The following is a 17,753-nucleotide window of genomic DNA, read 5'->3' as shown; positions in this document are numbered from 1 at the left end:
AATGTTACGAGAAAATTCCATGCAATCATTTTGCAAACATAATGGAAATTTTACCATTGAATGTTCCGAAATAAGAAGGTAGTAACCAAAAATATATATTTTCAGTTTCAAAAAAAGGTATGAAGGATGTATAACGTTCTGAGAACATTATCCGGGGTATTTTATTTGCATATAAAGATACACAATATATTTAACTCATGTTAGAACCTTATTTTCCAGTAAAACAAAAGAAAAACAATATCTAAAAAGACAGAAATAGAAAAAAAAAAACTTCTGTTTAATTTATCCAATAATGTCTCGATTGCAGGCTGTAGCTGTGGTGATTTATGTCATGAAAGGCAGCAGCTGAACTCTTCGGGGTGTCATTTTACTTGTATGTCAGCAAAGACCTACCGCAGGGAGTGTTTGCCAAGGACTACTGCCAGACCGCAACTTTACGGGCCTGGCGTTGATCCATTACATTTCATCTGATACAGAACCAACTACATCACGAATACATCATCCTCTATACAGCCAATGCTCTTTAGGGTTTAAATAAATCTGGAATAACCTCATTTGATCCTTTATTACACATTTCATTGAACTAATTTATCTATTTCGTTAAATCCACTTAACCATTTGATTAGATTTGCTGTGGCTGTGAGGGTAAAGCTCAGCTGTGGAGCTCTGGGGTGTGTGACAGGGAAAGCCTCCCCTGAGACGACAGCTCTGAGCACACTCTGCTTTCTGGACTGCTAATGATCGCTAGCTTGCTGTAGGACACAATAGCACAGAAATGGCCTGATTTTGGAAACAAAATTTGCTTCAAATCGCTTGTTATTTTAATTAATGGACAAGGTCGTTTCGGAGATAAAAAACGAGATCTGTCATCCTACAGTTTTGTAGTTTTTTTTTTACTCACCCTCATGCTGTTATGCATATATTTTTTAGAAGTATTTTAAATATACCAGGAGCTGCTGTAAAAATAGTGCGTTTTTGTGGTTAGTCTTGAGCTTTGTATAAGAATCATTCTTCTGCATTCAACAAAAATAAATCCCATGAATGATAGCACTGATATCTTAAAGTGTAAAACGACAGAAAGATGCTTTAAATACAGAAAATCTCTGACTTTTACAGACTTTTCTTAGAGCATACCATTCTTCACCTGAGCCATTTACGTGACGTTTGATAAGATTGATTGAAGATTTGAGTTGATGGTATAATAATAAAGTACAAATTAAAATAGATTAAAATGTAAAATAAAGTGATTATGGCAGATACTGCAGTCCTTTATTATGTCATTATTATGAAAATGTTTTTTGTCCATAGTTTGTATGAGTCTTGGTGCTCGTTTATTTAAAGTGAATCTAGCTTGTGACATTTCCTGATCAAATGACCCCTTCCTTCCTTTTCTATAGCATTTCCAGGCCATTCTATGCTATTTAAGGATTTTTGAATGCAAAAAAGAGCAAAAAATGACTTAAGCTTTGGCCCTTTTGTCCTGACAGGGAATAAGAAGAAAAGTAGGGAGTGAGTGAGCTAATTGTGTTTCGTCTAATGCACAGATGAGAGCTCAGAGGGTCAGTGAGTTCTGAGAAGACACACACTACAGAAGTGTCAGAGGTTTTGCACAACAAACACCCGCGTGCCTCTAATGTCCCAATACACTATTTATTATAGTCAGCCTATTGATTTTCTCACTGCTGTCTGTCACTGCTGTTGACTCTCAGAAAGACTCTGCCTTTCCTGACCACAGCACATTTGTGTGTGTGTGTGTGTGTGTGTGTGTGTGTGTGTGTGTGTGTGTGTGTGTGTGTGGACTTAACTGGCAATTTAATCATGCTAGAAGTTCTTGACATGTCATTAAGAAAATGGGGCAGGTGGTCGAGGCTGGGGCTTCTAAACAGCTCTGTGTGTCTGTTTGTGTGTGTGTGTGTGTGTGTGTGTGTGTAATGATGGCTCTAGAAATCACACCCCCAACATTAAGCCCCAGAGATGTGGCTTAAAGCCAAACCATCTGACCTGTGTAGACAAATGAAAACAGGGGTCATCTTAAACAATGAAAGGAGCATCGCCAGAGAAAACATCTATTCATTCAGGAAAGAACAGCTTAATAATGTACTGAACCATAATTTTTAGCCTTCATGTGGTTTCTTTTTAATTTTTTATTCACGCAGCCATACATCCATCCAAACAGCAAGCTTTTATATCCTGAAATCCTGGAATTCATACATCACAATGAGACATTATATAGAAATATTCATGAAAATCTCTTTAACTGTCATCTGATAGAATTTGGTAGCATCATTTACACAGTGTGGCAGTTTTCTGTAATGTAGTCTGATTTGTGAAAATGCCGTGAAATCTTTTTTTAGTCCTTGTCAGAATATTTCACATTGGCATCATTTGAATGCCTTTGGTATTTCATTTATACAAGCTTTTAAAAGAATGCAATGGCTCTGTGGCGAATCTTCTTCGCGCGTGGAAAGAAAAGAGCAGAGAAAGAGAAAGAATTTCACCAGGAGCAGGGGATTTTAGCTGAAAAAAAGGAAATGTTTTGCTGCTGAGTAAGTCTAGAAGTACAGTATATAAGTAATGGCTGAAAGCGCCTAGTCAAAGTCAATGACATCATTTGCATTAACCAATCAGAAGATGTGTTTCCTGTACAACCGTGTAACTCGCTGATTAATTACTATATGCACTGTTGAAAAACCAAGCAGCTAGTCACAGCTGTTTCCGGAAACCAATATAGGACTGTTATTAATCTATTGATGATGTGATGGGTCGATAAATTCTACTTATTAATTGAGTTTTGTTGTTGTTGTTTGATTCTTGGCTGCTTCACACTTCTGTCATACGTAAGGGTTCTCTCACACATTTATGCACATGCACACACTTTTAAAAAAAAAAACGATTGTTTGGTAAAATCATTAAAATACAATTACAGAATCGTTGAACTGTGTTGGTGACCACAGAACTTGTGAGCACAGCTGGTTCACAACTCTTTTAAGAAACGCACCCCGGGACAGATATGGAAATATCACATCTATATGGAAAGAATCAAAGAGAATATAATGAAAGAATGCTGCTCACCGCTACAAAGACATGTCTGCTTTCGTAAGATCTAAGAAAAGGGCATAAGCAGATGCCTCACTTATACAAATCGCTGCAATTAACATGCAGTATGTTAGAAATATTTTGACGGTCCCTTATGAACATTCTGTTAACAATAAGTAACTGTGCACCTTCATGTCAAATAACTGATTGGAGTATAAGTAGATTTTCTGATTATTATCTGCTGACTCTTTATTGTGATGATCTACCAGCAGATATTCTACTGACATGTCAACTTATTCTAACCTGTCTACTTATGCTCTACTAATGAAAGTAGTGCACGTCTATTTATTGAATGTTTATAAGGGACCATCAAAGCAAAGTGAAACCAAAATATTTCAAAAAAGCACTTCCTCATATGATTGCAACACACAAAACAACTAAAGACAAAGTTAAACCGGCTGGTAAGGCTTGTAATGGACACTGCCTAGGTTGTTTCCTAGCAGCCTCTGCTCTGGGGACCTCAGAAGTCTTCTGGCAGAACTGTATGTTGCTTATTTAATTACATCTGGATCAGAGTAATGTGAAGAGCGCTTTCTAGGCTAATCAATAGCTGTTTATGTTCACACACAATTCTCCCAGCAGCCCCTTCAGCTGCTGTCAGCAAAATCAGCATTTGTGTAGAAGGAGACCTGGATGTGTGTGTGTGTGTGTGTGTGTGTGTGTGTGTGTGTGTGTGTGTGTGTGTGTGTCACATTCCACACACACACAAAGTACTTCTCTGCATTGCTGAAATGTTTTAATATGACTTGAAGCCTCAAAAATGTTATCCAATATTTGAATGTGCTATATGTATTTATGCTTTTTGAAGTATTAAAGGACTGATAATGACAAGGCGATTGTCCCATTTAAAGCTTTATTTGTGTAATGCAGACATGGGTGAAGAAATGTAAGATAATAGTTATCCAAAGCAACTTTTTATTTCACTGTAAAGAAACCTTTAATGCGGTGGAAATGTTCCACTGATGTACCATTAATGCCAGTAAGAGAGTATATTCCTCATATCATAAGCAATTCATAAATTACTTAATAACATCACAATTAAAAGCTTTAATTTCCAATGTTGTGTTGATTTCCTGCAGCCATGAGTGAAACAAACTCATTAATCGTGTGTTTAAGCACCATGGGTCGTGTCTGCGTGTGTCTCCACAGCGTCCTACAGAGACACTTCACTGCATTTATTATGCAAACTTGAAAATTCACATTGTGACAAGACCAAGTTAATATTTGAAATTCGCAGTGTCACACGATAACAGCAACATCAATCTTTTTTTTCCTGTCGGTTTAATAGTTAAATGTCATATGCCACGTTAAAGCAATCGTTAGCCCCAAAATGAAACATTCCAATCTGATCCCACGAGGAAAGAAATCATTAGCCTGAGGATAAGTATGCTTTCACAAAATGTTCATGACTGAGTATAACATGATGCCCACATACAGTCCACGTCTAGCGTGTGATTGATTGATGTGTGTGTGTGTGTGTGTGTGTGTGTACCTGCGGTGAAGGGCAGTGCAGCAGTGCGGCTCTCCCCTCCCTCTCCGCTGCGGAGTGACATGTGTATGCATCACGGGTGGGATGTGCTTGTGTGTGCTAAACACTCCCTTCACGCGTCCCAGCACGCGCACACACACACACACACACACACACACACACGCTTCACAGGGTGTGGCGCTCCAACACTTTTAGCACCACATTACCATCACAATCTCTGTTGCAGTCCAGCCTGGGTTGTTTTTCCCATCCTTATCTTTGTCTCTGCCACAGTCTCAATATTTTCTCAACCTATCAGCATTCAGGAAAAGTCCTCACATCAAGGAAACAAACGAACGTATAGTCTTTCAACTCACCTTCACTTATATTAAATAAAGTAATTGCTATTCTTTAACTGTTAATATGTCGAGTCGATAACACTTTAGCCTTATCTCTTAGCTGAGCTTAGATGATTTTTGACCTGCCTCCTCTGAACTGTGTGTGTGTGTGTGTGTGTGTCTTGTGCTGATTAGTGTGCTTTGTTGTTGATTCCGAGGGCATCAGATTGCACATCTAGTGCACATATCCCATTATCACTTTAGCTGGACGCGGGGCTGAGCTGCACCACCAAAACAGCAATCGGTTGTTTTCAAATCTACCATTTATAGTACATGATATGTATTTTTTTTCAAGTGAACAATATTATTTAATATCACAGAATCAATAATAATATGTAAATGTACTCCAACAAAACTAATTTGTGTGGGTTAAATTAAGTAGAAATGCTCTTTAGGGCAACAATAACAGGTCACTACTTAACAGTGCTTTTTTTACAGCAATTATATATTATTATTATTATTATTATTATTATTATTATTATTATGTATTATTACATAGTTTTATTATCATTTTAAATAACCTTTAAAATGTTTTTATTTCATTTTTATTTAGTTAGCCATTTTTTGTTAGTTTTGTTTTTGTTTTTTGTAAATATGACAATTTAATTTAATTATATTATTTTCATATTCATTTTCATTTATTTCCTTAGGTTTTCCTTGATTTTCAGTTAATTATTTTTAGTCCTGAAACTAAACAGTTTCTTGTGGGACTTTCTGATAAACTAATCTTAAAAAGCAATATCTCACAGCTCATTTACTGACGGATTAGTTTCCATTAATGTGAACTTATTCAACTTAAAATGTGAAATTCAAGCGATATTGGTAAATGCTGTGAAAGTATTGTTCAGTCTTCTTTCATGTAAGCTGTGGCAGTAACTAAAGCGTTATGATGTCTCTTGGTGTATTTTTTTTTTTCCATTCTGTTATCTAAACTGCCCTTGAATTCGTTTTTGATCATCTGACATGACATAATTATGTTGCCTTGGAAGCCTGTCTGAAAATAGTTTCCTTAAGCAGTGCCTCAAGACTAAAATGCAGTCTGCAGAGTCACTGAGTGACTGGGCAGTAATGCAGTAAGTCAGCTGCCTTAGGTTTCGGACACAACCGTTGAGGACAACAAAGAATGATTCCTGGTTTTGCAGTGCGACATGTTTTTGCTCTACGTGACGTTTCATTAAGGTGTTACTGTAGTTTTCTCTGGTTCGGTTGTTCAATCGTCACCTTCCTGGAAGATGCTATTAGAAGAAGTAAGGGTGTGAACTCTCTGTATAGCTTAAAATATATGCAGCTTGAGGATATGGGGGCCATCTGTTGTGAGTGAATGTTCTCACTGAAGCCCGCACCCATCGACCAGAGTGCATTTGAGGAGAGGTCTCAAAGGAAAAGCTTGTTGTCTGGTGCCACTGCAGCCAAAATAATGAGCCTCCGCTGAATAGACACGTACCTTTGAAAGCCATTATCAAAAAGGCTTAACTGTCAAAGGCTTGTTTCAACAAAATGCAAAGCTGAAATAGTTCGGAGAGAGTAGAGAAAACTTGCAAATCTCTTTAGGATTGCAGAGTGCAGTGAGCTTCCACAAAATAGTCCTACTAGAGCCTCTTTGAAATTTTTGTGGATGGGTTATATAATTATATATTTTATATATATATATTATTATAATATACATAATACAGACACACACTCTCATATTTATACATATATATATATATATATATATATATATATATATATATATTTTATTTATATATATATTTTATTTATATAATTTATTTATTTTATATATATGAATATAAGCATTATTTATGGCATTATTGATTTTTTTTGCATTTATAAAATAAAAATACAGATGAAATCATTTTCATTTATTGCATTAGGTTTTAATCATATTGTTTTTTACATAATTACACTTAAATGTACGTGATAAAATGTTTAAAATACATATTAAAATGTGTTATAAAATGACTTTGAAAAGAACTATGAAGAAGACTGAGTAAGTAGTGCAGTCCAGTCACATAAGAAATGGTAGCATCTCTTGTGACCGTTGTTTTGAGCGTGAGTGTGTGAGCGTGTGTGTGTGTGTGTACAGTATTTTGTGACTGGTGTCAGTGTCTCTCTTCATAGCGTCCCTGTCTGTCTCAGTCTGTTGTGTCTGTTCTATTTTTAGTCTACTTTCTCTCTCTCTCTTGCACACACACATACAGCCAATCCAGAGAAAAGCCAGCATGCGTGCATTCTCCCAAATCAAAGTACACAGACAATCACATTTCCAGCATGTTTCCTTCATAACTCCCAGCATCACAGAATAATAGCTTCGTTTCACCTTGTTTTCTCACTGTTTTTACGTACAAGATATTTCCGTTCAAGAGCTCTCATTCCCTCTCTCCCCAGGATGCCCATAAGCTGATGACTCATGGTAGACTCCACACAGCCTCATCACGCTGTATCCAGTGATTTCCCTCAGGAAAGCCCAGCAGGTTACTAATGCTGATGAGACCTCGGTTCAGATGCATCATGGGGCCTGTATTATTTATCATGCACGAGGAAATTCTATATGTCCCTCATTTTCACTTGCAGATTTCCTTTTTTCCCCAAAAATGCTAGTTAAAATAAATCGTGGTGTATTTTTTATTTTATTTTATCATCTACTATCCCTCAAGCCACGAATATGACTTTACACTTTCAGTAGAAGATAATGTAATCCCGGTGAATGGTGGTTGAGATTTTATCCATTTATCATAAAAGGGTTTCATGTGGCCCCGGGGCTAAATAAAGGCCTTATGAAGCAAATTAAAGCATTTATGTAAGAATAAGTTCCATAACTAAAACTTAAAAAAGTTTAAATCCAAGAATTGTTACAATGCATTATGGGTTATGAAAGGTTCATATTTTGGTTTTGGGAGACTCAGACAGTAGGTTCACGTGCATTTTTTATAATATGCACTTATTTTTAGCTTATTTTGCCAAACCGCTCCTTTGGGTGACGCTAATTCTGCAGTGATTGATTGATTTAATTTCAAGCAGTGCTTGTGAGCTTTTAACTCCCCAACAGGGAAAAACAAGTTAACTTTAAAAAATTCCATAACTTTTCTAACTTTAATAACTTTAATAACTTTAATAATATATCACAATGAAAGATTTACAAGCAATTACTTTTTTATACCAGTCTTTTTTGGCCCGGAACAACAAATTAGTATTATGAGCGCAGAATAAGGCCTAAACTAACCTTAACTCAATCTGTTTTATCCATTTAAATGATTGTTTAATGTACAATAACGGTAACAGAATCCACTCCGTGGCCTACAAAGAACAGCTCGTAGCATTAAAACACATCCATTTCCCTCGTCCTATTTTTAAAAATCCATTTCTAACCACATTTGATAGGGGTGACACTGGAAAACATCACTGGAAGTGACTATGATGTAGTTATTAAGGACAATTGAAAGTCTTATTCTGAGCAGAACTTCAGGCTGTTCTTTCATCCGTCTCTTTATGAATCCATTTTCTGTTGATTGCTCAGTGTCTGTAGGGTGGGCTTGTGAAGTGTGCGTGCGGCTTCCCACGAGCATCTCTCAGTGCTGCAAGGGCACAGTGGGTTGGGGCTTGGCAACAGTATCCACGGCAACAGCCGCTGCAGCAGGCCAGTTAACACTTTACTGACAGGTAACTTCACTGACCTTCTGTTTCATCTCTCTGTCGTTTTGAGGGACATTTGTAAGGAGCAAATGAACTGGTTTAGCGAGGCCGCGGGCATGACTCTTTTTTTAATGACTGATGTTTTAGATCGTGTCTTATCATATAGATAGTTACACTTTTTTAATTAGGCGGTGATTAGATTAGGCCCGCATCAGTTTGAGATAATTGTTCTGACCGTGTGCAGGATGACCGCTCTCTGATAGGAGAAGGTCACGGCGAGGACGCCGCTGAGATTTTCCCTCTGTTGCCTCATCCAGTCATTGTCCTTCCACCAGGAGAAAAACATGAATAATTCAGCAGTGTGTGCATATGCATGCTTGATTATGTTAAAGGGATAGTTCGTCCAAAAAATGAAAATCCTTTCATTATTTACTCACTATAAATGCCTTTCCACACCTGCACAGTGTTCTTTCTTATGAGATATTTTGAAGGATGTCAGTATACAAACATTTCTGGTCACCATTCACTTCCATTGTATTTTTTGTCCACACCAATAAAAGTCAAATGGAACTGAAACTTTGAAGTTATTTTCTGTGGAACCAGTCATATACAAGGCATTATTCTCCGATCACCTCCACCTGAATTACATATCTGGGACAGGTTGGACATCAATAACACCGTATGTCTTTGGGGAGAAACGTTGTGTGTGCAATTTTTACTTTATTAGAAAGAGAGCATGGTATGTATACGGATCCAACATATTTTTAATGCAGTTTCATCCCAATTGTTATTTTATGATTGTTGTTAGATTCATTAATGTATAAATATAAAAATATTTAACTATAATAATTGATTTATACACGTAACTGTGAATAAAAGTGAGGTTAAACTTTTCTGTATTTGCATGTAAATGCGTTTTGTATAATAAAATGCAGATATTGCTGGTTTTCATAAATCCTATCTTTATTTTAGTTGTATATTACATGCTTCGCCGAGAAAATGAATTTGTTGGTTTGCAGTTGCTGAATTAATAAAAACGCTGTCTTGTCAGATTCACTTGAGCGGGGCTTTCGCTTTATAATTAAACACAGTATACTTAAGTCCAATAAATAATTCCAAAAAATCCCAATCATTTTGTCCTGTCTCATACATGTCTTGCACCCTGCGGACAGCTAAACATTTCAGACGCCATCTGTTGCTGACTGAATAACACAATTGCTTTTTTTTATAGAACTAACCATTTCCACTTGACAGATTATACCAGATTTTCTATACAAAATATAAACGTGAATTCACGCAGTGTCTATCGTTTTTACTTGATCTCTCTAACCTCGCGCTAGCCTGGTCTCTGCAGGATAGTTGAGGAGGTTATTTAGAGTCCTTGTGCACTGAGATGTGGTTAACACATGCAAGCAACTTCAAGTAAGTCCTTTTCTACTTTATCTCTGTCACAGGAAGGTCTCTGTCTTCATGCCTGTCTGTAATTGTGAAACGTGCTGATACTATGCAGTGTGAAGTCAGTCATCAGTAGCGTCAGAATCACAGCCTCTGATGGTGTTAGTGAGGTGTAGACAGATTTATCAAATGATACAGAGAATAGCAGTGGAATACGAGCTAAATAAAGTCTCTGTTTAGGCTTGGGGGTGTAAGAGGTGGCTCTCGGTGCACGTTTGTCACGACGGGACGTCCATAGCTTGTTGGCGGCATTGCAGGGATATAAATCTTGGTAGAACTGCAGTGCATGTTATTGCCCACACAGCACAGAGGTGCAGTCACGAGTGTTACCTACCACACACCATATGTGGGACTGGTACAGGTAAAGGTCGTGTGTGTGTGTGTGTGTGTGTTCTTTGTACAACCAAATTCTTTAAATGTTATTCCAGAAGCTACGACATCTCCATTGCTTTTCACTGAGAAATAAAAAAGAAATAAAAACACACACAATGTAATTGTCCTCGTCCTCTCGACTCCTGATCCCCGAAGACTAACATAAACTAGAACATGATGGATTGTGGGACTGCAGGCACAGAGTTAAAGGTGGGTTTCCCGCTGAGCTAAAAAAAGAAAGGGCACATTGTTAAGATTAACGTTAATACGTTTGCTAACACGTTTTTAAGATTGAAAGTTTGCTATCACTAGTTAATACATTGTTAGTTAACATGAACATGAATATTGTTAAAGTTTGCTACTTAATGCATTATTTGATGTTAATCAGAGCTTATTGTAAAGCGTTACCGTTTCATTTAGCTTGGTCTATTAAAACAACTAAAAATGAAAAGAATTCTATATAGACATTGATAAATTATATTATTATTTTTGATAAAACTAATGAAACTAAAAAAGAAAACGAAATCAGAAAATCTAAATATATAATATCATTTCAGTGGTAATAAAACAACAGTGATATATAGGCTAGGTTTTTGGATCCCTCTTAATAATTATTGCACTTGAGACTGTTAGCATTCCTCCTCCGCTTGTTAGATAAAAACAGATAGATATAAACATAAAAGTTTAATGCAGCTTGGAAATCAAGAATAACCTGCGAACTATATATTTGCTTGATTTAACCTACATCAATCACCAGATTGGTATATTCAGTGATATTAACATTTTGACATTAATAAAGCCAAACAATGTAAAAAGTAGGATGCCTTTTTTAGTGATCTTAGGTCAAGAAATGTAAAATTATAATAACTCGCCACACATCAAAATTTGGCTAAATTGATTATTTGTAATATTTCAAGTGGCTGACCATAATGAAACAGAAACGCATCAGCAGTTCTAAACCACAAAACCTTAATGTCTTGAGTTATACTGCAAAAGCTAATTAATTGCTGTAATGCTTGAAACAAAAAACATTTCAGTTTCATTAGCCATTTTCGGTGAGCTTTCAGAAATCGCATTCAGTTTAATAAGGAAAGATGCATTAAGGTAGGCTTCATAATGTCAGGTCTTTATTGGTCATGTGCCATACAGCAGTAAGATAATGACTAAATAGAAATAACATCAACTACCTGTACATTCAGCTCCTAAAGTTTCAGTCATCCAGTACACAGTGGCCCCTACACGCTAGATAGCAAACAAAGTCACATTCTTAGCAGAAATAACAGGTTAATGCACACCCTGCCAGATTCAGAAAGCTGCTGGTGGCTTAAGGCATTTTTTTAATAACCGAGAGCATTCATACATAAACGGTAGCATGTATTAGATGAACTGTTTTGTACTGGTGTGAAAGCGGGGTTGCCTTTTTATGGAGGGATGTCGATCGCACATGCATTACAAAAGTTTGGCAGTGCAGTTTTGAAATTCTCCTTCTTCAAACTGCATCGTTTCAGCAATCACCTTTCGCTCTCTTAAAAGCGGCAGAGCAATCAAAACTCTCAGGATGCCAGGCCTAAGAAGCGTCTGTGAGAACGTAAAGGCAAAATTCCAGATTTGCCTGACATTCCCTCGCAGCTAAGCATGCCGATGTCACAGTGTTCATCGGAAAAATGAGTTCCATTCAGGTCGGTTCCCATCGTGCAGCTCTTAACGTGAATTAAGCCCAACTTTATCGATCTGTTCAAGCTTTCTAGAGAAAGAGTGCAGCAAGTCAGGCTTAACAAAGCCACGACATAGAGGCAAGTGGTATCAAAACCTGGCAGTGTAGCAGAAGTGTTATGAAGATATTTCACTAGCATTACCTGTTGATATGCGTTTACCAAAGGGATTCATTGGGTTCCCGAGGTTTACTGTGACAGTGACTTCTTTGTATGAGAGTACACTAGATTCAAGTAAGATGTTTAGGTGTTTGAGATGCATTGTGAATAGTTGTGCTGCGTTTCCGCACCGTAAATGTGCTTCAGGCATCCACGAATATACAAGTAAAAGGTTGAAATGTTAATGCATTTTCTAAATTCTAAGTATATACTGTTACTTTTATTAACAAAGTCATAATATTTGTATCAGCCGCCCAAACTCAACCAATTCAGGACTCAGAAGCAGCGAGGTAAAGAGAACTTAAAGCTGATTCGAACGAGCCATTTCTTGTTTCTTACTCACGCTATGTTTTCACAATATCTGCCATGTTCCTCCACTGCGACAGTCGATATGGTTGAGATGCTGTTTACATACATTTAAGTGCCCTGGCTTCAAAGTACTTGTCAGAAATTGTATTAATCACAAGCATTTAGCAGCATGTGAAAGGCTTCAGCAGTGCCGTGTATCATTTTGCTCTCAGTCTCGCCCATTGGCTGGTGAACTAATGCAGCCTTAAGTACTGAGAGGAATGGCAGGCACACCGCTATGAAAGTACAGGTAAACTTCTGTTGGACCCACATACAGTCACCATGCAAACAGCAGAAAAACCTCATGCAGTGAGAACTCGCTATTAGGCTCGCATCCTTGTTGCTTTTAAAGGGCAAGTGGGTAGAATACGTTCAAAAATGAAATCAAGAGCAGTCTTGGAGAGGAATTCGGCTGGGTGGAGTGTCTAGTTTCGGATCTTATTTATTTCGTTTTTTTCGAATGCATTATGAGCATGCCGAACTGGAGACGCAATCCTGATGCAACGATACTCAAAAGACGCGATCGTTACTAGGGTTGGCATTGATTCAAAGACAGCGACACCTGCTTTGCTTACGGCTTATATCGTGAGACAGAAAATATTATTGCAAGTTAAGTTTTTCACTGGCTTTGCACGGCAAGCTACCTTCACCAAAACTAAGCGCACTGACGTTTTTTCTTAACGCAATCTGCTGATAGAAGCCTGTTTCGGTGCAGTTACTGTAGAAGTGACGATAAGACTGGAAACAGAGAACATGTGCATCAGAGAGTGTGTATTGAGCAGTGGTTTGCTACAGAAGGACTGCTGCCCGTGACTGAGTGGGAGGTGAAAGAATCAGTTGAAATGCGCTAGATTCCTCTCTGAGACCCTCTTTGTGGAGAGGGGATGTTTGGGAAAAGAGGGTGATGGAGAAGGTAGAGGGAAAGAAGGAGAGGAAAGAAGAAGGAGGGGTTGAGACGCTTAGTTTTTCTGGTTGGTGGGGTTCACGTCTCCGGAGTCGATCTTGTCACTCTTCTTGGAGTCGTCAGACTGGGAGGAGCCCTTGCCGGTTTTGCTGCTCTGCTGATGTTTGTCGTCATCATCCTTGACCTCCTTCTTTCCGCTAACGCTGGTGCTGCTGTACATACGGGACTGGTAGCTGTAGCTGGACATGGAGGAAGGGGTGGGGTAGGTGACTCCGGTGCTGATACGTGTCTCCTCCCCTTCCAACAGTTTCCTGAGTTGGATAATAAATGAGAGAGCGAACAAAGAGAAGGCGGTGAGGCAAGGTGTGGCAGATTTGTGGAGTTTAACTGAATGAATAGAGAACAATGGAATATAATATCCGTGTAACATTAGCAGTTCTCAATATTTTTATTTTATATCACAGGTGAGAATGGACAGAATGTGCTTGCGTTCACCTCCACGTACAGTGTATCAATAACAAACATTGTTTATTACCTGTAGGCAGCGATCTCTATGTCTAGTGCCATCTTGACATTAAGGAGGTCTTGGTACTCTCTAAGGTGACGAGCCATCTCACTCTTAGTGGTCCTCAGCTCATTCTCCAGCTGCCCAATTGTGTCCTGGGTGATTAGAATTAATTATTTGATTTGACACTAGAAATGTTTCCAGAAACTGTGAACAATTCTTACAGGAACCATTTTTCTTAGCGTGAGCTAAAAATCAAACAATCCTTAAAAATGTAAAGAACCCCTTTTCTCTGTTCACTATTAAGAACCTTTTGTGGAACGGAAAGGCTTTGTGGGTGGTAAAGGTTCTTCATGAAACCATTGACGCCAATACTTTATTCTTGAAACTTACCCTGCACATGTATTGCACTGCAGAAAGAAATAAAGAAATACAACGATGCTTGTGGGGGAAAGCATAAAATGTTATGGGCTAAAGCATTTATTCATTATTTAGCGGCACGTTGTCATCATTATTTGATGGCAGATGATTTATTAAAAGGTTTGGAAAACCTTATGAATAAAATACCGAATATAGGCTGTTCATTTAACTTAGTCCGAAGTAATTTTAGCACCATGGACAGAGAAGCCGTAACATTCAGTCACTTGCTGTGGCCACGCCCATTCCACGGAGCTCTTTTGTCTGCTGTCTTGTTAACGGAAGCACAAGTTTCAAATAATAATAAGTTATTCTATTTTTACGCTAGTTATTCTAACACCGTAAATAAAGATTTGGGTTGTTTTAAAAATAAGCCAATATTCTGAATATCTGTGATAATTTTAAAGAAGTGAAACTCGTTGTAACTCAGTTAAACACGTGTTAGATTAAAATCAGGAACAAGGAACCGACCTGGTAGCCCATGACCTCGGCGTTGTGCCTGTCCTCCATCTCGTGAATCTGCCTTTCCAGCGATTCGTTGGTGCCCTTCAGGCTCTCGATCTCGATGGTCTTGGACTGCAGCTGCCTCCTGAACTCGTTGAGCTCTTCCCTGCTGGCGCGAATCACCTCGTTGCTCTTGTTGGCCTGGTCGCTGAGATCGGCGAACTTGGACTTGTACCACTCTTCAGCGGACTGCAGGTTCTTGTTCGCCATGGCCTCGTACTGACCGCGAATCTCCTTGAGGGCGGAGGTGAGGTCGGGTTTGGCCACCTCCATCTCCACGGACACCTGGGTAGCCTGGATCATGTTCATGAGCTCAGTCACCTCCTCTTCGTGCACCTTTCTCATAAAGTTGATCTCGTCCAGAAGGGCTTCGACCTTCTTCTCCAGGTCTAGGCGCACCATCGTGGCGTTGTCCACGTCCTTTTTGAAAGCTCTAAGCGTTTGCTCGGCCTCCTCGCGCATTCTCATCTCCTCCTCGAACTTCTCCTGGAGTTTCTGGAGGTCCTCCTCAATGTTGTCGCGCTCGAACATCATCTGGTTCTTCTCCGCGTTGAGTTCCTCTAGTTGGGAGCGCAGTTCTCGGATCTCCTGCTGGTAGAGTTCGGCCAGACGTGACGGTTCCGTCTGGCGCTGGCGCAGGGTCACGAGCTCGGTCTCCAGCACTTTGTTGTGCTGCTCCAGATTGCGAACTTTTTCGATGAACATGGCGAAACGGTCGTTGAGCCCTTGCATCTGCTCCTTCTCGTTGGTGCGGATGATTTTGAACTCATTGTTAAGCGCGGTGCTCTGGGTGAAGTCGAAGCTTTCCAGAGTCAAGGATGAAGAAGGGAAGGCGGATCGGGTGGTGCGCTTGTAGGAGCTTGGGATGCCGGAGCGGGTGGTGGGCTGGGACTTAAAGCCGCTCCGGGAGCTGCTCAGCCGGGATGGAGAGGCTGAGTAGCGGGTGGAGTCCCCGAAGATCTTCCGGTAGGAAGAGGCGGAGTAGATGTCGGATCCGTAGCTCATCTTGGCGTTTTGAAGACAAGGAGCAGAACCCAGGCGGCGTCTGCTTTTATAGCAGGACTGTCCCAATCAATAATTTACCCGTGCTGCTCCTCGCATTCAACCTTCCTTACTGCAGATGTTTCAGATGGACAGACCCTGAAAAAATGCGACAAATGAGCCGATCTATAGATTATTTTAACTTTTAAAGCCGCAGAGAGCCCGTAGAAGATGTTGCGTTCAGTGTTTCGCTGTAAAGTCAGATCGGCAGCAGGAGCTGATGGAACTGTCCTTTTTGGCGCAGTGCTGATGTCAGCAAAATATCATATGGTTCATTTACACAATCATACAGCGTCACGACACAACTGTGAAAAATACCTGTGAAAACATAAATACAATTCTGTCACGTGCACATAGACATGTCTTTGTGATCAACTTTGTATTAGGCTTTATTATTATTATTATTATTATTATTATTATTATTATTATTATTTAGAGTAAAAATATCATATAAAAGCAGTTGTGATAGTGTTAAAATAAAATAAAGGTGTTACAGTTATGGCAGTTATATTTCACAGTTCTGCACATGTTTCAGATTAGATTAAATCTAGATAATAAATGTTATACGTTTATTAAGATCTGTTCATACAAATGTTTTGTTTGTGTGAAATGCCAAATAAGTTTAAGGACGAGTTCACTGAGTTCAGCTGAGAAGGTGCAGGGAATTCTGTTAGTGCCCCCTTTCTGTAGTCTTGGGCTAAAGCGATTATTTGTCTCTATTAAAACCAAAAATAATTTTTTATATATATTTTTTAAATGCCCAATAGTCAATATAAATATTTTCTTTATATTCGTACAGTAGGCAAATCATATTTTCTGCTGCTGTAGCATTGTTGTTTTTAATTGGGCTACTAACATTTGTACAGTGTAGATTATAGTAGGCCTTATATTTATCCCGTTTTAGTTTGCTAATAATAATGCAAAATTAACTTACAGCTAACGTTGTGATGATGATAGCGTAGATTGCCAGGTATAAAACAATCAGAAAGCTATCTTGGATTTGTTCTTTCTGTAGTAATAATCTGTCAGGACTGTAAAGGCTCTCTAAAATAGGGCTACACAAGATTATACGGCTATGATGAGGAGATATAGTTATACAGTGCTGCCATCTGTTGGACGACTCGAGATCTTAACACACTGCAGACAAACAAACGAGGTGGGATTTGACTACATTTCCATATCTTGTGTGGCCTTCAGAATCAGATGGTATTTGTGATACCTTTTCTTTGCTTTCTTTCTTTGTTCTTTTTTATTTCTGAGACTGGAAATTGTAGTTGGCAGGCTTTTTGTTTAAGTTAGGGTGCCATTTTCTAGGCATTTCAAGGAACCGATGTCAAACGCCAATCGGTCTGCACGCAAACAAAGCCAAAAGCTACATATTTTAGGCCAGGACTCGGCCGAGAAAAATGGCTCTTGTGGTCCCCCTAGTTTAAATGCACCACGTGAGCTAATAAAATATTAAAAAAAAGGTTCAAAATGGTCACTGTAAGAGGTTCTAATATGAATATGAACGTGCATGAATAAGGTAGACCTACTTACAATATCTCACTAAGTTAAGTACTCCCTTAAATTTTTGTAAATGCTTTATTATATGTGACAACACTGAAGAAATGAAGCTTTGCTACAATGTAAAGTAGTGAGTGTACAGCTTGTATAACAATGTGCTGTACCCTCAATATAACTCAGCACACAGCCATTAACGTCTAAGCCGCTGGACACAAAAGCGAGTGAATGTCCAAGT

General features: G+C 38.7%; 1 protein-coding gene across 1 annotated transcript; it reads right to left on the bottom strand.

The window, feature by feature from the left end:
• Positions 1–11,527: 11,527 nt before the first annotated feature.
• Positions 11,528–16,257, bottom strand: inab (internexin neuronal intermediate filament protein, alpha b). Its single transcript, XM_043237776.1, has 3 exons — positions 14,939–16,257; positions 14,081–14,205; positions 11,528–13,856 (listed from the first exon to the last, which is right to left on the bottom strand). Exons 1-3 carry the CDS (start codon positions 15,974–15,976, stop codon positions 13,601–13,603), a joined length of 1,419 nt encoding a protein of 472 aa, XP_043093711.1. The 5' UTR covers positions 15,977–16,257; the 3' UTR covers positions 11,528–13,600.
• Between the last annotated feature and the right edge of the window lie 1,496 nt (positions 16,258–17,753).

This window comes from Puntigrus tetrazona, chromosome 1 (genome assembly GCF_018831695.1).
Source record: "Puntigrus tetrazona isolate hp1 chromosome 1, ASM1883169v1, whole genome shotgun sequence".
Taxonomy (NCBI): domain Eukaryota; kingdom Metazoa; phylum Chordata; class Actinopteri; order Cypriniformes; family Cyprinidae; genus Puntigrus; species Puntigrus tetrazona.
The sequence above is the reverse complement of the archived record's forward strand: the minus strand, read 5'-3'. Positions and strand labels throughout refer to the sequence as shown.

What these genes read in the sequence shown, in the direction of transcription:
- inab (XM_043237776.1), bottom strand. Translation starts at nt 15,976, where the DNA reads ATGAGCTACGGATCCGACATCTACTCCGCCTCTTCCTACCGGAAGATC. An exon ending in CCGAGGTCATGGGCTACCAG is followed by an intron (nt 14,206 to 14,938) that starts GTCGGTTCCTTG and finishes CTAATCACCCAG; the next exon opens with GACACAATTGGGCAGCTGGA. An exon ending in ATAGAGATCGCTGCCTACAG is followed by an intron (nt 13,857 to 14,080) that starts GTAATAAACAAT and finishes TATCCAACTCAG; the next exon opens with GAAACTGTTGGAAGGGGAGG.